Here is a 17,530-nt window from a genome sequence, read left to right as displayed (position 1 = left end):
ATCTGCAAAGCCTACCTTTTTCCTTTCCAAAGCTAGCTCCAGCTCAAGGGTGTCTTGCTCCTCCTCTTCCTCCTCCTCCTCACTTTCTCCAGATTGAACGACACTGCAGAGCTCCTCCTGAGAAGGGTCTTCTGTGCCGTCCATCATCACTTCCGGTGGCTTTATACTCGGGCCCGTCTCCTCCGAAGCTGTGCTTGTTTCCTTAGTCTCTGACACCGGATCTGCTTCTTTACAAATTACTTTTCTTCTCCATCTTTCTTCCTCCTCTTTTACCCCTTCAGGCAGTAAAGGAGCGAGCAATGCAGCTGCTACCCCTTTCCTCTCCTCCTCACTGTTGGAAAGGGCTTGGATTCCTTCATTCACTTCCTATGAAGAATAAAAAGCACTGAGTCAAAACTCTTAAAAAACAAAAAACCCTGTCGGATTATTCAATTATTTGTATTAACTAACTTAATTACTGGATGCTCACAAAACCCCTGTACTATTCACATGTACAGGAAGGAAACACTAGGAAGGCAGTGGCTGGACTACAACCAGTATCCTCTGGATAGCAAAAGGGAAGCTAGGCAGACATACTATAAGCATTTTGTCAACACGTGACTAAATAAATCTTCATCTTCCTGTTCTGTAAAAGAAATTTACAGCCGGGCGTGGTGGCGCACGCCTTTAATCCCAGCACTCGGGAGGCAGAGGCAGGCGGATTTCTGAGTTCGAGGCCAGCCTGGTCTACAAAGTGAGCTCCAGGACAGCCAGGGCTATACAGAGAAACCCTGTCTCGAAAAACCAAAAAAAAAAAAAAAAAAAGAAATTTACAAAATTTATTTTATTTATATGAGTGCACTGTAGCTGTCTTCAGACACACACCAGAAGAGGGCATCAGATCCCATTACAGATGGCTGTGAGCCACTATGTGGTTGCTGGGAATTGAACTCAGGATCTCTGAAGTGCAGCCAGTGATCTTAACCGCTGAGCCATCTCTCCAGCCCCAAAGTTCATGTTTCAAAGGGAACTTAGAGGAAAATGAACTATGAGAAGGGCATCAGAGGGCAAGCTTAAATGCTACCCAATCTGTGAGTCAGAAGAGTGAAGACTACAGAACTCAGCCTTCATTATGCAGTCTGAGGACAGCCTGGGCTACATGATACAATCTCAAAAACAAAACAAAAATGTTTAATTAATATATTTAAGTAGGTGGGCAGCAGAAGCAGGTAGACCTCTTGAGTTTGAGGCCAGACAGGTCTACGCTAGACATCAAGTTCCAGGACAGCCAGGGCTACATAGAGAAGCATCTCAAACAAACAAACAAACAAACAAACACATACACACACACACACAATGTACACACACATTTATGTTTGATATGCATATCAAACAATGAGTTTGACACATATATATGCACATATACACATATGTGTATATATACATAGGTTTGACATTTCATCTATTGGAATACTTAAGCTTCTTACAAATGTGAAGATTACAAAGCAGGGGGCGATCTCATGTAACTGAAGCTGGTCTCAAATCTGGCATACAGCAAAAGATGTCTTTGAAGTTTGTACTTTGGGGATTTGCTTGACATGCCTAATAGGATCCTAAGTACTGGTGCAGGATAAAGATGGGATGGTATAGCTCACTCTGAACATCAAGATGAGGTTGTAATTCAATACACAATTCGTAATTGTCTCTAAAAATGCTATTTACTTTTCTTACTGGAGAGATTAAAGAAATGCTTAGCTTTCACAAGTATGGGTTGAACAGCTCAACACAAAACCAAAAAATTATACCAAAACAGCTTTTGTCTGTCTGTCTTTCTCTTCCTTCCTTTTCTTTCTTTCTTTCTTTCTTTCTTTCTTTTTTTCTTTTTTTTTTTTTTGGTTTTTCGAGACAGGGTTTCTCTGTAAAGCCCTGGCTGTCCGGGAACTCACTTTGTAGACCAGGATCCCCTCGAACTCAGAAATCTGCCCGCCTCTGCCTCCCAAGTGCTGGGATTAATGGCGTACGCCACCACTGCCCGGCCCAAAACAGCTTTTTTAAGTGCTAGGATATGGTAAGTGGACTTGATATGTGTAGTGCTGCAGTAAAAATGTAGGTCAGAGTTCAAGGCTAGCCTGGTCTACAGAGTGAGCTCCAGGCAGGCAGCGCTGCACAGAGAAACCCTGTCTTGAAAAACAAACCAAAAAATAAAAATAAAAAATAAAAATTAAAAAATTGTAGGTCAGGTGAGGGAAAGTAGTGTACTCTTAATTCCATCATTGTGAAGCAGAGGCAGGGGAACCTAGCCTGGTCTACATAGTGTGATCCTGTCTTAAATAAATAAGTAAAAAAAAAAAAAAAAAAATATATATATATATATATATATATATATATGAGAGAGAGAGAGAGAGAGAGAGAGAGAGAGAGCGTGAGTAAGCAAGCGAGGCCGGTGAAAGGTATCAGTGGGAAAAAGCACTTGCCAAAAAGCCTGACAAGTTGGCCGAGGTCAAGACTACAAAATGAGACTCTGCCTCAAAAATCCAAAAATGTCTGATGATCAGTTCCACCAGAGCCAACATGGCATAAGACCTAATATGCTACCAATATGCTATCAGACATTACAAGCTGTTCTCTGTCTGATTTCCACTCTAGCACTCATGCCAAGCCCTAATCAAAAACAAACAAACAAACAAAAAAACCACATGAAATTACCTTTAGGCCATGTGTATATGAACTACAAATGAACTATGTGTTCAGATGCTGGGCCTATTCACAAGGTGTTTATGTATATGCAATTATTCCAAAATATAAAACTCCAAATCCAAAATATTTTGGTTAAGGGCTACTTAATCTGAAGCAGTTCATAGTCTTTGTTAAACTTTATTTTTAATTGTGTGTGTGTGCTTGTGTGAGAACAGGTGCCCACGAGGCCAGAGGCGTCCCCAGAGATGGAGTACAGGTGGCTGTGAGTCTCCTCAAGTGGGTACTGATTATCGGGAAGAGTAGTGTGGGTTAACCACGCACTGAGTTCTTTTTCCAGTTTTAATTGTTACAGGGAAACCCCCCCCCCCCCCGCCCCACCGCCACCCTTGTCTTGCTGTATAATTCAGGCTTGTCTATACTTGAGATCTTCCTGGCACTGCACCTGACTTAAAGTAGCTATCTTTTTATTCTAGATAGACCTTGTCTGGGGGTTGGAGGTGGTTCTTAAAAGGGGAACCCTTTGTACTTCTGACTCAAGTAAGGATGGGGAGTCTGATACCATGTCATCTTAGCTATATTCTGTAGAACTATCTACAATAGCCATGCTTAGTAAAAGACTAGCAGATAGGGGCTGGAAAGAGACTCAGTGGTTAAGAGCACAGGCAGCTCACAACTGTCTGTAACTCTTATCTCCAGGGGATTCAACAACCTCACACAGATAGACATGGAGGGAAAACACCAATGCGCATAAAAGTAAAAATAAAAAATAAGTCATAAAAATTTAGCAAATACCTGGGCAGTGGTGGCGCACGCCTTTGATTCCAGCACTGGGGAGGCAGAGGCAGATGAATTTCTGAGTTCGAGGCCAGCCTGGTCTACAGAGTGAGTTCCAGGACAGCCAGGGCTACACAGAGACCCTGTCTCGAAAAACCAAAATCAAAACAAAAAGCAAATAAAGAACAGAAGCATCAGATAATTAACAAACAGCATCAGACAGAAGTTTACAACATATAACAGAGACAACTGGAGTGGCCTGAGTAAGAGCAAGGGTGACATCAGCAACTCAGGAGCTTAAAGCCATCAGTAGTTGTCCTCAGGTTTCCTAATGGGACAACCCTGTATTTAATACACTTCCTCAACCTTGACATTTTGTTGCTACTCTCTACCTGCAATTTTGCTGTTATAAATTATAATGTAAATATCTGATATACAGGATATTTACTATGCAAAGCCTGAAGGTTAAGGCCACAGGTTAAAAACTGCCGATCAAGCAGAAATTAATGGGGAGACTTAAGTAGTCAGCTGGGGTTCCCAACTGAGTCTTCTCTCTTTGGTTGACATTCCCATGGCTGAGTTTCCAATCTCCGGTTCCCAGTGCAGGTGTTTTTTATGAAGGAGTAAACCTCTGCTTGAAATAGGTCACTACTTTCTAGTTGTTCTTAAGGACATAAGCTTTTAATACACTTAGCTGTTTGCTATTTTTCCTTCTCACTTGTTATAATTAGGGACTAGCCTGCCCTCAAACACGAAGGATTTTAAAGGACACTTGACATAACACAATGATCTGAAATGGGGTGGGAACACAATTCCAGAGCCAGCTTCTCAAAAAGCTCAAACAGCACGTGACAACCTATCAAGATACTGCACAGGATGGCTGCTCTCATGGCACTGCACTCTGACACTCGGAATCGCTGACATGGTTGGTAACTTGTCTAAATGCTGTCTAAGACACAGAGACAGTAGGTAAAACTAACAACACACGTGCTATGAAATACTATTACATCCAGCCTCTCTAGACTAGAAAATAAGCAAATGCAATAAGTTATACTGCTAACCTTTTTAACTTCTCGTTTGGTGATGACTGGTCCACTTTTACTACTGGAAGCAGCAGTTGTCCTCTCCTTTGTATACATGTCTGTATTTACCACAAAAGCAGCCTCGGTACCTGTTACAGAACTGGGGGTGGGGGGTTAAGATTAACAAAAGGTAAATATTCACAACAACTATTTTCCCTTCATTTATTTTTCCTACATAATCTCTTCTTCAGTTCTAGAATTACCTGGGCTGGTAATGTTGTAATCCCTGAACCTGTGTAGCAAGGTATTGGGGTAACTCCCAAGTCACTTCATTTGTTTGTGTGTTCCAATAATAATAGCAACCTGTGTTCTCATCCCAGACTTCTTGCCAATCTCCCATCTCAATTTCAACTGTAAGGAAACAAAACACATTTTAAGTACAAACTCTGACTTATATAGTCAGTCCTCACTTCTCTCCCAAGACAGACATAAAACCATGACAACCTAACACAGGGTTCTCAATTCTTTGTCACAGTGTTTAACAACACCCCTAGCCTTTACCACTGAAGAGAAACTCCTGTGCACTGCAACACACACACACAAAACCACAAAAAAGTCAAAACACAAAAAACAACCTTCAGATATTACTAAGCATCCCCCATGAACAACCATTCCACAACCCGCCCCCCAACCCTACCAAAACAAAACAAAAACCAAAAACTTTGCCAGGTGCAGTGCTGAAATTACTTCATAATGGGTAAATCAATCAATGAAGTTTTGGAGAAAATTAATAATAAGGACCATCAAAGCAAGTGATTTCAGTTTATAAAAAGAACTAATTGGATTATTCCTTATATGGTGAAAAGAACACCGATTTCTAAAGCTTTTATACAGATTCCAATAAATGGCAGGTTATAAGTTAGGGAATATGAGCAATTCAAAGCCCATATGCTTCAGTTAAAAAAACAGAACAGGAGCCGGGCGTGGTGGTGCACTCCTTTATTCCCAGCACGTGGGAGGCAGAGGCAGGCGGATTTCTGAGTTCCAGGACAGCCTGGTCTACAAAGTGAGTTCCAGGACAGCCAGGGTTATACAGAGAAACCCTGTCTCAAAAATCAAAAGCCAAAAAAAAAAAAAAAATTCAAAAACCAAAAAAACTTCAGTAAAGATTTAATCACCGGGCTGGTGAGATGGCTCAGTGGGTAAGAGCACCCGACTGCTCTTCCAAAGGTCAGGAGTTCAAATCCCAGCAACCACATGGTGGCTCACAACCATCTGTAATGAGATCTGACTCCCTCTTCTGGTGTGTCTGAAGACAGCTACAGTGTACTTACATATAATAAATAAATAAATTAATTAATTAATTTAAAAAAAAAGATTTAATCACCTTTGTGCACAGAATTAAGAACACTCTGATACTAAAAAAAAAAAAAAAAAAAAGCATTTGAACCCCCACAACGCTAACACTCACCTGGCCCAATCTGCTACTGGTTAAAAGATCACCATTCTAGCTACTAGCTTCCCGACACTACATTTAAAAGCCAGATCTCAGCATCCCAGTGAGGATTACTTACAAGTCTTCTTCAACCAGGGACCACCATACTTACTTACCTCCTGCCAATGAACACTGAGTGTCATAATGCCACCCTGGCGTCTGGGCAGTGTCTGATCCATTTGATGCGGTGGGAGAAAGGGCAGGTGTTGCCGCTTCTTTTGGTTCTGGTCGAGGTGGAGTTGGAGGTGGAGCAGAAGCTACCACAGGAGCTGCAGGCTGAGGTGCTGTTATGGCGTCTATCTCCTATGGAAGGAAAACAACAATACATGATTGGCTGTGGTGCTCACACCTGAAATCCTAGCCCTTGGGACGCAGAGGCAGAAGACAGCTCTAAGTTCAAGACCAGCTTGGTAATGTGATCACTGCACCTGTGTGGCAAGGTATTGGGGTAACTAATACCTCCAGGCCATTCAGAGCTACAAAAATACTATTTCAAAACAAACACACACACGAACAAAAGCATCACTAACCGCTAGGAAGTTGGCCAGTGTGCTGTCAATGTCAGTGGCCTGGTTTCCGTTGGCCTCTTTGGATTGGGCTGTTTTCTCAGACACATCACTCTCATCGTCATCGCTGTCAGCATAAGCACCAAGTAAGCACAGACCTCCTAGAAACAGAAGGGAATATTTGTAACACTGACTACTGGAGCAAGTATTTAAGCAAATATACTGGGGCTACAGAAAAGACCATAGCTTTCCTTTTTATTAGGTGTGAAATGCATCTATGTATGTGTTTGTATGTATGGACACAATGTATATTCAGATGTGGGTGCGGTGGGTGTCTCTTGCTGAACCTGCAGCTTGCTATTTCAGCTTGTGCTGGGCTGACAGGCAGGCACCACATCTACCCACCAGGGGATCCCAACTCTGGTGCTCATGCCTTTGCTAATGACCACATGGTCTACGTACAACACATGGTTCCTATTTTTTTTTAAAGTTGCTCTATTATATGCACAGATATTTTAGCTACATTATAAGCATGCCCGGTGCCTTGGAGCCAGAGGAGGGCATTAAATCCCCTGAAAAACTGGAGTCTCAGACAGTTGTGAGCTGCCATGTGGGTACTGGAAATCAAAACCAATTTTTTTCAAAGAACAGTCAATATTTTTAACCACCCAGCCATCCCTCCAGCCCCAACACATGGTTCTGTAATCCAAGAGTCAACATTTTGTTTATTTACAAATCAGAACTTAATTCCAAAGTCAGAATAATCACTAAATTAGGATTAGGATTGATAGGATTAATTAATAGTTGAAAAATATATATGTACTCAGCATATATAAGATCCTAGATTCAATCATAACATAAACACATACACACAGATGCATGTGCTCATGAACACAACACTGGGCATGGTGGCACAAGCACATATTCTCAGTACTAAGGCAACTAAGACAAGACGGTCAGAAAAGCCAGGCACACTGATCCAGGCCTTTGATCCCAGGAACTCTGTGAGCTCAAGGACAGCCTGGTCTACATAGTGAGCTCTTGAACAAAACAACACACAAAAAGGAGGAAGGAGGGCGTAAATAATATAAATACAATGTATTCACGTATGAAATTCTCAAAAAAGTAAAATTAAAAAACACCCAAACCACAAAGAATGCCATTAAATCACCACAGATATAAATGCTATAATATCCTTCAAGGAGTCAGGTCTGGTGGCACTAGTCTTTGATCCTAGCACTCGAGTCAAAGTCGACTACATAGCAAGTTCCAGGCAAACCAGAACTACACAATGTGATTCTGTTTGTGGCAGTTTGAATATGCCTGGCCCATGGGAAGTGCCATTAATAGGTGTGGCCTTGTTAGAGGAAGTGTGTCACTGTGGAGGAACGGCTTTGAGGCCTCACAGATATGCTCCAATCTGGCCAGTGTGATCCAAAGCCTCTTCCTAGCTGCCTGTGAAAGATCCATGTCTCCTCCTGGCTTCTTTGCATCAAGAAGTACAACTCTTTCTTAGCTCTTCCTCCAGCACTATGTGTGCTTCTGTGCTGCCATGTTTCCTGCCTCTGTTAAGGAACCTCTGAACCTGTAAGCCAGCCCCAATTAAATGTTTTCCTTTATAAGAGCTGCCTTGGTCACGATGCCTCCACAGTAATAAACCCCAAGATACTGTTTCTATCCCCACCAAATCCTTCAAAGCAATAAGATTACTCTACATATACTTGATATCTTCCCCCAAAACCATGGATCACTGAACCTCATCCTCTCAAAATAACAGAATTTGGTGATTAAATATTTATTCAATCTGGGTATTATACATGTCTGCATTTTAAGCACTTAGAAGGCTAACGCAGGGTTCTACTGTGTGGTCAAGGAAGGACTACTAGTGACTTCTAGGACAGTCTGAACTATGAATGGTAGCCCCATCTCAAAAATTAAAACATCCCACACACCTAAGCCAATCAAACAGGTGAAACACATTTCCTAAGTAAAAACAAAGCAAGTAATGATTATTCCTCAAACAGAAAGTTCCATGAGCTAAAGTGCATGAAGACAAATATAACTGGACTGGACATCGTGGCTGTTAATCCTAGCGCTTGGGAGGCAAAGACAGGCAGAACTCTGCTTGAGGCCAGATAGGGTTACCAAAGGGAAAAGTCTCAAAACAAATACTTTAGGAGTAAAATTACTATAATTTTGGGGAGCTCAGCCACCTGCATCTCCAGCTTCATGGGATCTAACGTCCTCTTTTGGCCTCCTCAGGCTTCCACACACAGAACACACTCAGACAAACACACATCTACAAATAAAAATAATTGGGACTGGAGTCAGTGTTAAAAGCACTGACTGCTCGTCCAGAGGCCCTGAGTTCAATTCCCAGCAACCACATGATGACTCATAACTATCTTTAATGAGTCTGGTGCTCTCCTCTGGCATGGAGGCAGAACACTGTATACAGAATAAGTCTTAAAAATCACAACATTGTGATTCAGAAGAATATCTTTAAAAAAAAAAACCAAAACAGAAAATATCAAAAGAAAATCAGTCTTTAAAACCTTTAATCTTCAATATATATAAAATGCAGAAAAAAGTTCTTGCTTTTCCAATGTGAAAATTCTCTAATATGTAAAATTTAAAATATATAAAATTTAATCCCCAAGCAACTCAGGACTATAGTAGATGCATTTATAGATGAGTAAGTTTCAGCCCAATAATTGTTTTGAAGTCTCAGAGTAAAAGTCAGAGTGGTGACTTGAACTCAGGGTTGCCAAAATAATCACTGCTGCAAACACTTCAGCAGAGTGGACTGGGTAACTGTATGGGGTCAGGGGTGCATAAGAGGATTGGTCAGTTTATTTGATTGGTACCAACCAGGCAGTGTGGGAAATGAGCTGGATGTAGTGGAGCACACCTGTAATCACAGTCACAGGACTTGGGCAGCAAAGGCAGGAGTTATTAATAGTTAAAGGCCAACCTCAGCTAAATAAAAGGTTCTAGGCCAGCCTGGACCATGAGTCACTGGAGGAAAAGAACAATTCCGGAGGTCCTGAGTTCAAATTCAGCAACCACATGGTAGCTCACAACCATCAGTAATGAGATCTGGTGCCCTCTTCTGCAGGACACATGCAGGCAGAACACTGTATGCATAAATAAATAAATCTCAAAAACAAACAAACAGCCTTTCTCGCCCTCCCGCCCCCCCCCCCCCCCCGCCATCTTGGCGGCTGGTGTTGGTTGGGGGTTGTCCCGCACGTAAGGCAGGAAGATGGTGGCTGCAAAGAAGATGAAAAAGTCTCTGGAGTCGATCAACTCTAGGCTCCAACTTGTTATGAAAAGTGGGAAGTATGTGCTGGGCTACAGACAGACTCTGAAGATGATCAAACAAGGCAAAGCCAAGTTGGTTATCCTTGCCAACAACTGTCCAGCTTTGAGGAAATCTGAAATAGAGTACTATGCCATGTTGGCTAAAACTGGGGTCCATCACTACAGTGGCAATAATATTGAACTGGGCATAGCGCGGGGAAAATACTACAGAGTATGCACACTGGCTATCATTGACCCAGGTGATTCTGATATTATTAGAAGCATGCCAGAACAGACTGGTGAGAAGTAAACAAGAAAGTTTTCCTTTAATAAAACTTTGCCAGAGCTCCTTTTGAAAAAACAACAAACAAACAAACAAACAAACAAACAAAACACAAAAGGACCAAAAAGCCGGCAGGGAGATGACTCCCTTTGTAAAATGCTTAAGGACTTGCATTCGGAGCCCTCATAGCCATGTTTTGGCAGAGTATGAAGCACACTCATCTGTAACCAGCGCTGGGGGTGAAGTGGAGTGGTCAAGACAAGTGGACTGGAGGAGAAGAGGTGTCTGTGCAGTCCATCTACCTGAACAGTTAAAAGTTCGGGTTCACACCGGGCGTGGTGGCCCACGCCTTTAATCCCAGCACTTGGGAGGCAGAGGCAAGCGAATTTCTGAGTTCAAGGCCGGCCTGGTCTACAAAGTTCCAGGACAGTCAGGGATATACACAGAAACCCTGTCTCGAACTGCCCCCCCCCCCCAAAAAAAGTTTGGGTTCACTTGAGACACTCTCAAAAAATAGATAAACAAGTTATGTGGCCCAGCCTTAGAAGCACGAATGTGTGTCTGCAGCCATAAATAAACTTTCATGTTACTTAAAAGTTTATACACAGCAAGCCCTCAGGAAAGATTTATTTATTTTTTGTTAATCCATTTTTGTAAGCCAAGAGTGGAACCCAGAGTTTTGCATCTCACCACTGATATGCAACCCCAATCCTAGAAAAGCTTCAACGACTTTTTATGAGAAATAATAAATTAGCAACATTTAACCATCCAACAACCCAGCTGCACACTTTTATCTTTCAACTTAATAAAAGATATTTTAAGGGAAAGGCAAAAACAACAACAAAAATCTCTACCTGTTGCCTTGACGGCTGTCGGTCTGGTGGTCATGACTGGTGTTGGAGGGTTCTGAACAACGTTGGGGACCTCCACCACCACTTCTTGTTCATCTGTATTTGGAATGCACAAAAGGAAGCTGCAGTCAGTCAGTGGGCCAGGGTCCAAAGCTTGACCTTCAGCCTGAATCAACTTATAAAACCAGCGTGTATCACTGATGCAAACTAAGAAGACAAAAAACAAGCTGATCTACCCTTCCATTCATTTAGTGGTAGCGACAGTAAGAACGTGAACACTATGAAAATGGCACCTGCAATACTTAACAATTAACATGCATAAATACTTCTGCACGTTTCCACACGTTATGTACATCCTATTAATCTGATTCTTAATGTTTGATACAGTATAGCTTCTCCGGCATCTACTCCATGCAATTGTTACCCTAAACCCAAACACAATTCCAGAAAAGCCCACACACAGGTTTTGTCACTTTCCCTTAAGTCTGGGGTTACCGATGCTTTGTCTAGCATAAGAAAAAAATATGGGTTTGTTCACTTCTAAAGAGTGGTGTCTCCATTTCAACAAAAACGAAACCAAGCGTGACAAGTAGAGAAGGCCAGGTTCAACCGCCTCAAGGCTCGCACGTGGAAATTGCCCTCCACCTTCTGCGTTATTAAGATCGAAGGGAGTCATCTAGGAGACATTTGGGGTCCCAAGCCTCGGTGGACGGCACAGGTTCCGGGGAGAAACCCCTGCACCGCAAAGGCGCCTCAGATGAGTCCGGGCCCGGCCTTCCGCCTCCCAGAGTCCCCGACCGCCGTCCCGCGGGCCCCAGATCGCTGGCAGCCGAGGTGTACCTCGCCCGCCAGGGTTTCTCTTCTTCACCGGGTCCGAAGAGACACCCGGGAACCTAGGCCGCAAGCCCCGTGCTCGAGTTTCAGACGTCCCAAATAAAAGCAGGGCTCCTCTCGCGCGCCCTTACCTTCTGAAGGCGAGTCCTCTGGGGCAGCGGAGGCAGGCACCGCGGGCGACGTCGCGGCCGCCGCCGTCGCTGCTGCCGGCGCTGACTGGCTTGTCGCCGCCGCAGTCGAATCTGCCTCGGGATCCGGATCGGGGTCGGGATCCCGGCCCGGGGTGCTGCTCCGAGGACCCGGTGGAGAGAGCTGCAGGATAGGCCTGCGGCCGGGTACCGCCCGGGACTTCTTCCCCATCATGAGCCGGAGCGCGAGCAGCGAACGACGGCAGATTAGTGGGGCGGGCGCACAGCGCCCCGGTGCGTAATCAATATTCATGAACCGTGGCACCGCCTCCCGAGGAGATCCGCTTTTAACCGGCGCGGTGCACTTGCGCATGCGGCCTGCGCCCCGGTGCTTTTACGCACGTTCCGCTCCATCCATGGTGGGTGGGCTTTGTTCAGGGAAAAGGCGATTGGCTGTTTTGACTTGAGACGGACTCGGTAGCCAATAGCAAAGGGAAAAGACAGGACTTCGCGCCAATAGTGCGGAAGGGCCCGCGGTGTGTGCGACTTCCTTAGACTGGGGTTGCACCATGCGCTGTTAGCCAAGTCTTTTCTTTAGGGCTTTGTCCGCCATCTTGTAGCTATTTTCAGCTGCTTATTGCTGTTTGTCTTTGAGGAAGATAAAGATACATTGCACCCTTCTGCAAGTTCTCTTGGTTATTGTAGCTTCTTTGGGGTATAGTATTAAACAATGATGATGCTGGGTGTTTATACATCGGTAGGCTTTTTCTGTTTTGTTTTGGTTTTGTTTTTGATTTTCGAGACAGGGTTTCTCTGTGTAGCCCTGGTTGTCCTGGAACTCACTTTGTAGACCAGGCTGGCCTGGAACTCAGAAATCCGCCTGCCTCTGCTTCCCAAGTGATGGGTTTACGGTAGGCTCTCTCCCCACTTTCTTGCTCCAGCCCCGCTCGCCCCAACCCAAAGGTTTATTTATTTATTAAATGTAAGTAAACTGTAGCTGTGATACACAAGAGGGTATCAGATCTCATTACAGATGGTTGTGAGCCACCATGTAGTTGCTCGGATTTGAACTCAGGACCTTTGGAAGAGCAGTCAGTGCTCTTAACCGCTGAGCCATTTCTCCAGCCCCAGTAGGCTCTTTAAAACGAAATACGACGTGATTAGTAGGGAAAATGACTGGACCTTGGAAACAGTCAAACTGTTCATATGGGATACCGAAGCCTTACCTCATCCTACTTCTGTAAACACTACTTTTTTGCCCTACCTCCAACTCCTCCACCTTGAGGCTGAGCTCTTTACATTTTGAGTCTTCCTTGTTCCCCATTCCTAGAGTCAGGTGACATCCTGAGTCATTAATGTTCTCCCCAGAGATAGTTACCACGCAAGATAATGCTGATTTTCTCCAGGACCCACTCCTTCCACCCATCCCTGATTGCTTCTAGACTAATGACAGCAGGCCAGAAGATGAGAAATAATGCCTAAAGATGGTGCACTGTACTCCTGGAGAGCTACTGAAGTGTTCTAATAACACTGGAAGTAGTTGTCATGGTTCATGTCTATAATTTCAGTGGAGACAGAGGTAGGAAGATTTCAAGTGAGTCTAGCCAGGTATGCATATTACCAGAGCTTACAAAGTGAGATCTTGTCTCAAAGATAACAATAATAACAATAAATTAATAAAATAATAATAATACAAGGAGAAATCTGGGGAAGATGTATGAGAATGGATGTTAAAGAGGGAGTATAAGAGGCAGGAGGATTTCTGAGTTCGAGGCCAACCTGGTCTATAGAGTGAGTTCTAGGACAGTCAGGGCTACACAGAGAAACCCTGTCTCGAAAAACCAAAAAAACAAAAAACAAAAAAGAAACCCTGTCTCAAAAAACAAACAACAAGCCAGGCAGTGGTGGCACATGCCTTTATTCCCAGCACTTGGGAGGCAGAGGCAGGCGGATTTCTGAGTTCCAGGACAGCCTGGTCTACAAAGTGAATTCCAGGACAGCCAGGGCTATACAGAGAAACCCTGTCTCGAGGAGAAAAAAAAAAAAAAGAGCAAGAATAATAGGCCAGGCAAGTGGATCTCCGAGTTCCACTAGAGTTAGGGCTACATAGTGAGACCCAGTCTCAAAACAAAAATATCTGGGGTTAGAGAGATTGCTCTGAGGACCTTCAGTTCCCAGTACCCACATGGTGATTCACAACTGTAACTCCTGTGCCAGGAGATCTGTAGCCCTGTTCGGGCCTCTGGCACCAACTATGCTTATGGTGTACATACATATGTGCATTTGAAAGATGTACACACAAAATAAAAATAAGTAAAACCTATGTACACTGGGAGAGTTGAGAAACCATACCGTCATCAGAATTTTGCAAAATACACTAGATTTTCAAAACCCCGGCATCACTGAAGAGCTCCTTCTTTGTAGGCCAGACATCACAGGAGAGATACAGCAGCTTACTTGGAAAGCTAAAAAAGAAAAAAATGGATCCTGGGATGGCAGGGGCTAAATGGGCATGGATACAGATTTTGTAGTAGCACAGAATACACTCAGTAGACTGAGTCCGGGAGGCTTATGGCATTCACCATAGATCTACATGAATCATGGTATTCCCGCAGGTGTAATAGGAAGCCTACAAAATTTTTGATCTGTATAAGTAGATGTTTTCAGGTCAATAAAAGTAACTTGAGTCATGTGAACAGAGAATCGTGGCCCCTCCATCAATACTTAGACCTTTGTCCTTTCTGAAGATGGCCTTTGATTCAACTTCCCATCCATTCCTCTCATCTTAAGTCCATCCTTTAGTTGCAATAACTACTGTATCACATGACAAAATCGTTCCCCCAGGGCCCAGTACAGACAAGACCTTCCTGAGCATCCTTGCTCTTCACTGTCAAGCCCTCTTGGTACTTGACAGTGGTATGGACACCCAGCTCCCTCTCTAAGTGCAAGAAATAACTGGTAGAATATTTTTTTTTATAGACACAGAGGTTGGTTGCACACTAACCAAGCACACTAAAAATATCTAATATTTGTTATTTGCTGTGTTGCTATGTATTAATGACTAATAACTTTAAATGCAGGTTTGTATCTGATTCTCATAACCTTACAGGGTAAATAGCTCAATTTTGGGTTCACCTGCTAATGGTTGTTAAGTGAAAAATCCACAAGAATAGTGACTTGATTTATTTATTTTTTTTCGAGACAGGGTTTCTCTGTGTAGCCTTGGCTGTCCTGGAACTCACTCTGTAGACCATGCTGGCCTCAGAACTCTGCCTGCCTCTGCCTCCCAAGTGCTGGGATTAAAGGCGTGCACCACCACGCCCGGCTTGACTTGATTTTTTTAATTCATTTGTTTACTGTTTCTAGCAAACATACTTTCTGAAACATGAGAAACATTCAGCAAATATCTTAAAATACAAGAACTTGACTAGATGAATGAATGAACATACACAAACTTGAAATAAATTAGATTGTTTTCTTACTAATGGATGAAGAATCTGGATTATTAAGGTATTCTGAGAGTTGTGCTCCTAATATAGAAAAATAATAGATGAAAAGGATATTAACTATTTTGAAATTGTTAGCAAGTTTCGGATTTATTTCTTGGGAAGAGTGGCAGTAAAATATGGTAAGTATGTAGTGGAATTCTTTTTTTTTTTTTTTTAAATAAAAATGTACTACATCCAGAGTCAGAGGCAAGTGCATCCTTGGAGTTCAGGGTCAGCCTGCAATACGCAGTAAGAGCCTTTTTTTTTTTTTTTTTTTTTTTTTTTTTGGTTTTTCGAGACAGGTTTCTCTGTGTAGCCCTGGCTGTCCTGGAACTCACTCTGTAGACCAGGCTGGCCTCGAACTCAGAAATCCTCCTGCCTCTGCCTCCCAAGTGCTGGGATTAAAGGCATGTGCCACCATTGCCTGGAGAGCCTATTTCTTTCTTTTAAAAATTACATGTATGTGTGTGTGCATAGACATGCATGCCACAGCATGTATGGAGGTCAGGGAACAACTTGTCGAAGTTGGTTCTCTTTTTCACATATGGTACATGACTGAAAATCATTAGGCTTGATAGCAGGCACTGTCATTTGAATCATCTCACTAGCCCTATTAATAGAAAAATTGATTGATTGATTGTTGGGGAGAGGTACATGTGTCATGGTACAAGTGTGGAGATCAGAGAACAACTTTCAGGAGTCTTTTCTTTCCTTCCAAATTCAGGTCTAGGGTGAGGATTTTTTACCCACTTACCCATCCCACTTCTATTTTTAACTCTTTGAGAAACGTTGGCAGTGACTGCATATGGTTGTACTTCTATCAAGAGTGAGTAAAGATTTTCCTTTTCCATTCTCACTAACATTTGTTGGCATTTGTTTTCTTGATGCTAGCCATTCTAAATTGGAGTGAAATTGAATCTTAAAGTTATTTTTGTGTTTCCCTGATGGCTAAGAATGTTGGCCACATTTAAAATATTTATTAGCATTTTGAGGACTATCTTGCTCAGCTCAGCCCGTTTACTGACTGAAAGACTTTCCTGGTGTGTGTGTTTATTGTAGATAGACCCTGCTGAAGCAAAGCTGGCAACGAATGCCCCCATTCTGTAGGCTTTCTTTGATTTTTTAAATTACTGCACAGCTCTTTTACTTCATGCAACTGTATTTGTCAATTCTTGTGATTATTTATTGTAGAACTTTTCAGAACGTCCTTTCTTATGCAGCTATTCACATAGCTAGGAAATGGAGTCAGTTTAGATGTCCATCACCATGTGAATGGGCTAACTAAATACACACAATGGAATTTTATTCGGCTACAAAAAAAGCTAAGTGGAGGAAAGTAGATGAGGCTAGGAATTACCAGAGTGATATAACCCAATCTCAGGAAGTACCACATTTCTTCTCATACATGGGTATCAGACTTTAGTTTTTATTTATATATGTCAATCAATGTGTATGTGTGTGTGTGTGAGTGTGCGTGTACGCATGTGCACGTCCTCCTGTAAGAAGTGCCCTTGGAGTTCAGAGATATCACATTCTGAAGTTACAGGCAGTTCCTATCTGGGTGCTAGGAACCAAACTTAGGTCCTTGTAAGAGCAATGCACATTTTGTTTTTGTTGAGACAGGGTTTTTCTGTCCTGGCTGTCCTGGGTTGGACTCATTTGTAGACCAGCCTTGCCTTGAACTCATAGAGCTCTATCTATCTGTCTTCTAAGTGCTGGGATTAAAGGCATGTGCCACTAAGCTGGGCTGCATGCAGCACAGTTCTGTCGAACCATTTCTCATTTGTTTTTTATTTTTAAGGATTTGTTTATTTTATGTATTTGAATACACTGATGTATGTTGAGTACACCAGAAGAGAGCATTGGATTCCATTATAAATGGTTGTGAGCCATCATGTGGGTGCTCCACGGGTATAGGGGTTCAGGTTTTAGGAACACCTGCACTTGACTGGCTACAAATGTGCCACCTCCCTATGCCTCCTTTCCATAATCCACTACAACTACTAGGAGAACTCAGAGAAGCTCTGTACTCCAGTGTAACCACGAGGGTAGTAAGTATGGGGGATTGAGGGGAAGGGAGCGAGATGGGATCATGGTGTACATTCAGCCTCCCTCTGTAGCCAGAGTGTCAGTCTCCTACTTTACCGTGTAGGAAGCTCCGGCTCCATGA

General features: G+C 43.0%; 1 protein-coding gene and 1 pseudogene across 7 annotated transcripts in view; one reads left to right on the top strand and one right to left on the bottom strand.

The window, feature by feature from the left end:
* Fnbp4 (formin binding protein 4) overlaps nt 1–12,248 on the bottom strand; it is a 35,568-nt gene extending 23,320 nt beyond the window's left edge. For 6 of the 7 annotated variants that reach the window (XR_001783149.2, XR_003953675.1, XR_003953677.1 and 3 more), the window contains exons 1-7: nt 11,876–12,248; nt 10,914–11,006; nt 6,498–6,634; nt 6,084–6,270; nt 4,736–4,883; nt 4,512–4,632; nt 16–366 (exon numbers count right to left, since the gene is read on the bottom strand). Coding sequence is in view for 2 of the 7 variants with exons in the window: in XM_006499919.3 (XP_006499982.1) it covers nt 16–366; nt 4,512–4,632; nt 4,736–4,883; nt 6,084–6,270; nt 6,498–6,634; nt 10,914–11,006; nt 11,876–12,245 (1,407 nt within the window). In the remaining 5 variants the exon portion in view is untranslated. The remainder of the gene's footprint in view (nt 1–15; nt 367–4,511; nt 4,633–4,735; nt 4,884–6,083; nt 6,271–6,497; nt 6,635–10,913; nt 11,007–11,875) is intronic. The other variant, NM_018828.3, reaches the window with a different exon arrangement.
* Nucleotides 9,680–10,137, top strand: Rpl30-ps3 (ribosomal protein L30, pseudogene 3; annotated as a pseudogene).
* Nucleotides 12,249–17,530: the final 5,282 nt, after the last annotated feature.

This window comes from Mus musculus, chromosome 2 (genome assembly GCF_000001635.26).
Source record: "Mus musculus strain C57BL/6J chromosome 2, GRCm38.p6 C57BL/6J".
In the NCBI taxonomy this organism is placed as follows: Eukaryota; Metazoa; Chordata; class Mammalia; order Rodentia; family Muridae; genus Mus; species Mus musculus.
The sequence above is the reverse complement of the archived record's forward strand: the minus strand, read 5'-3'. Positions and strand labels throughout refer to the sequence as shown.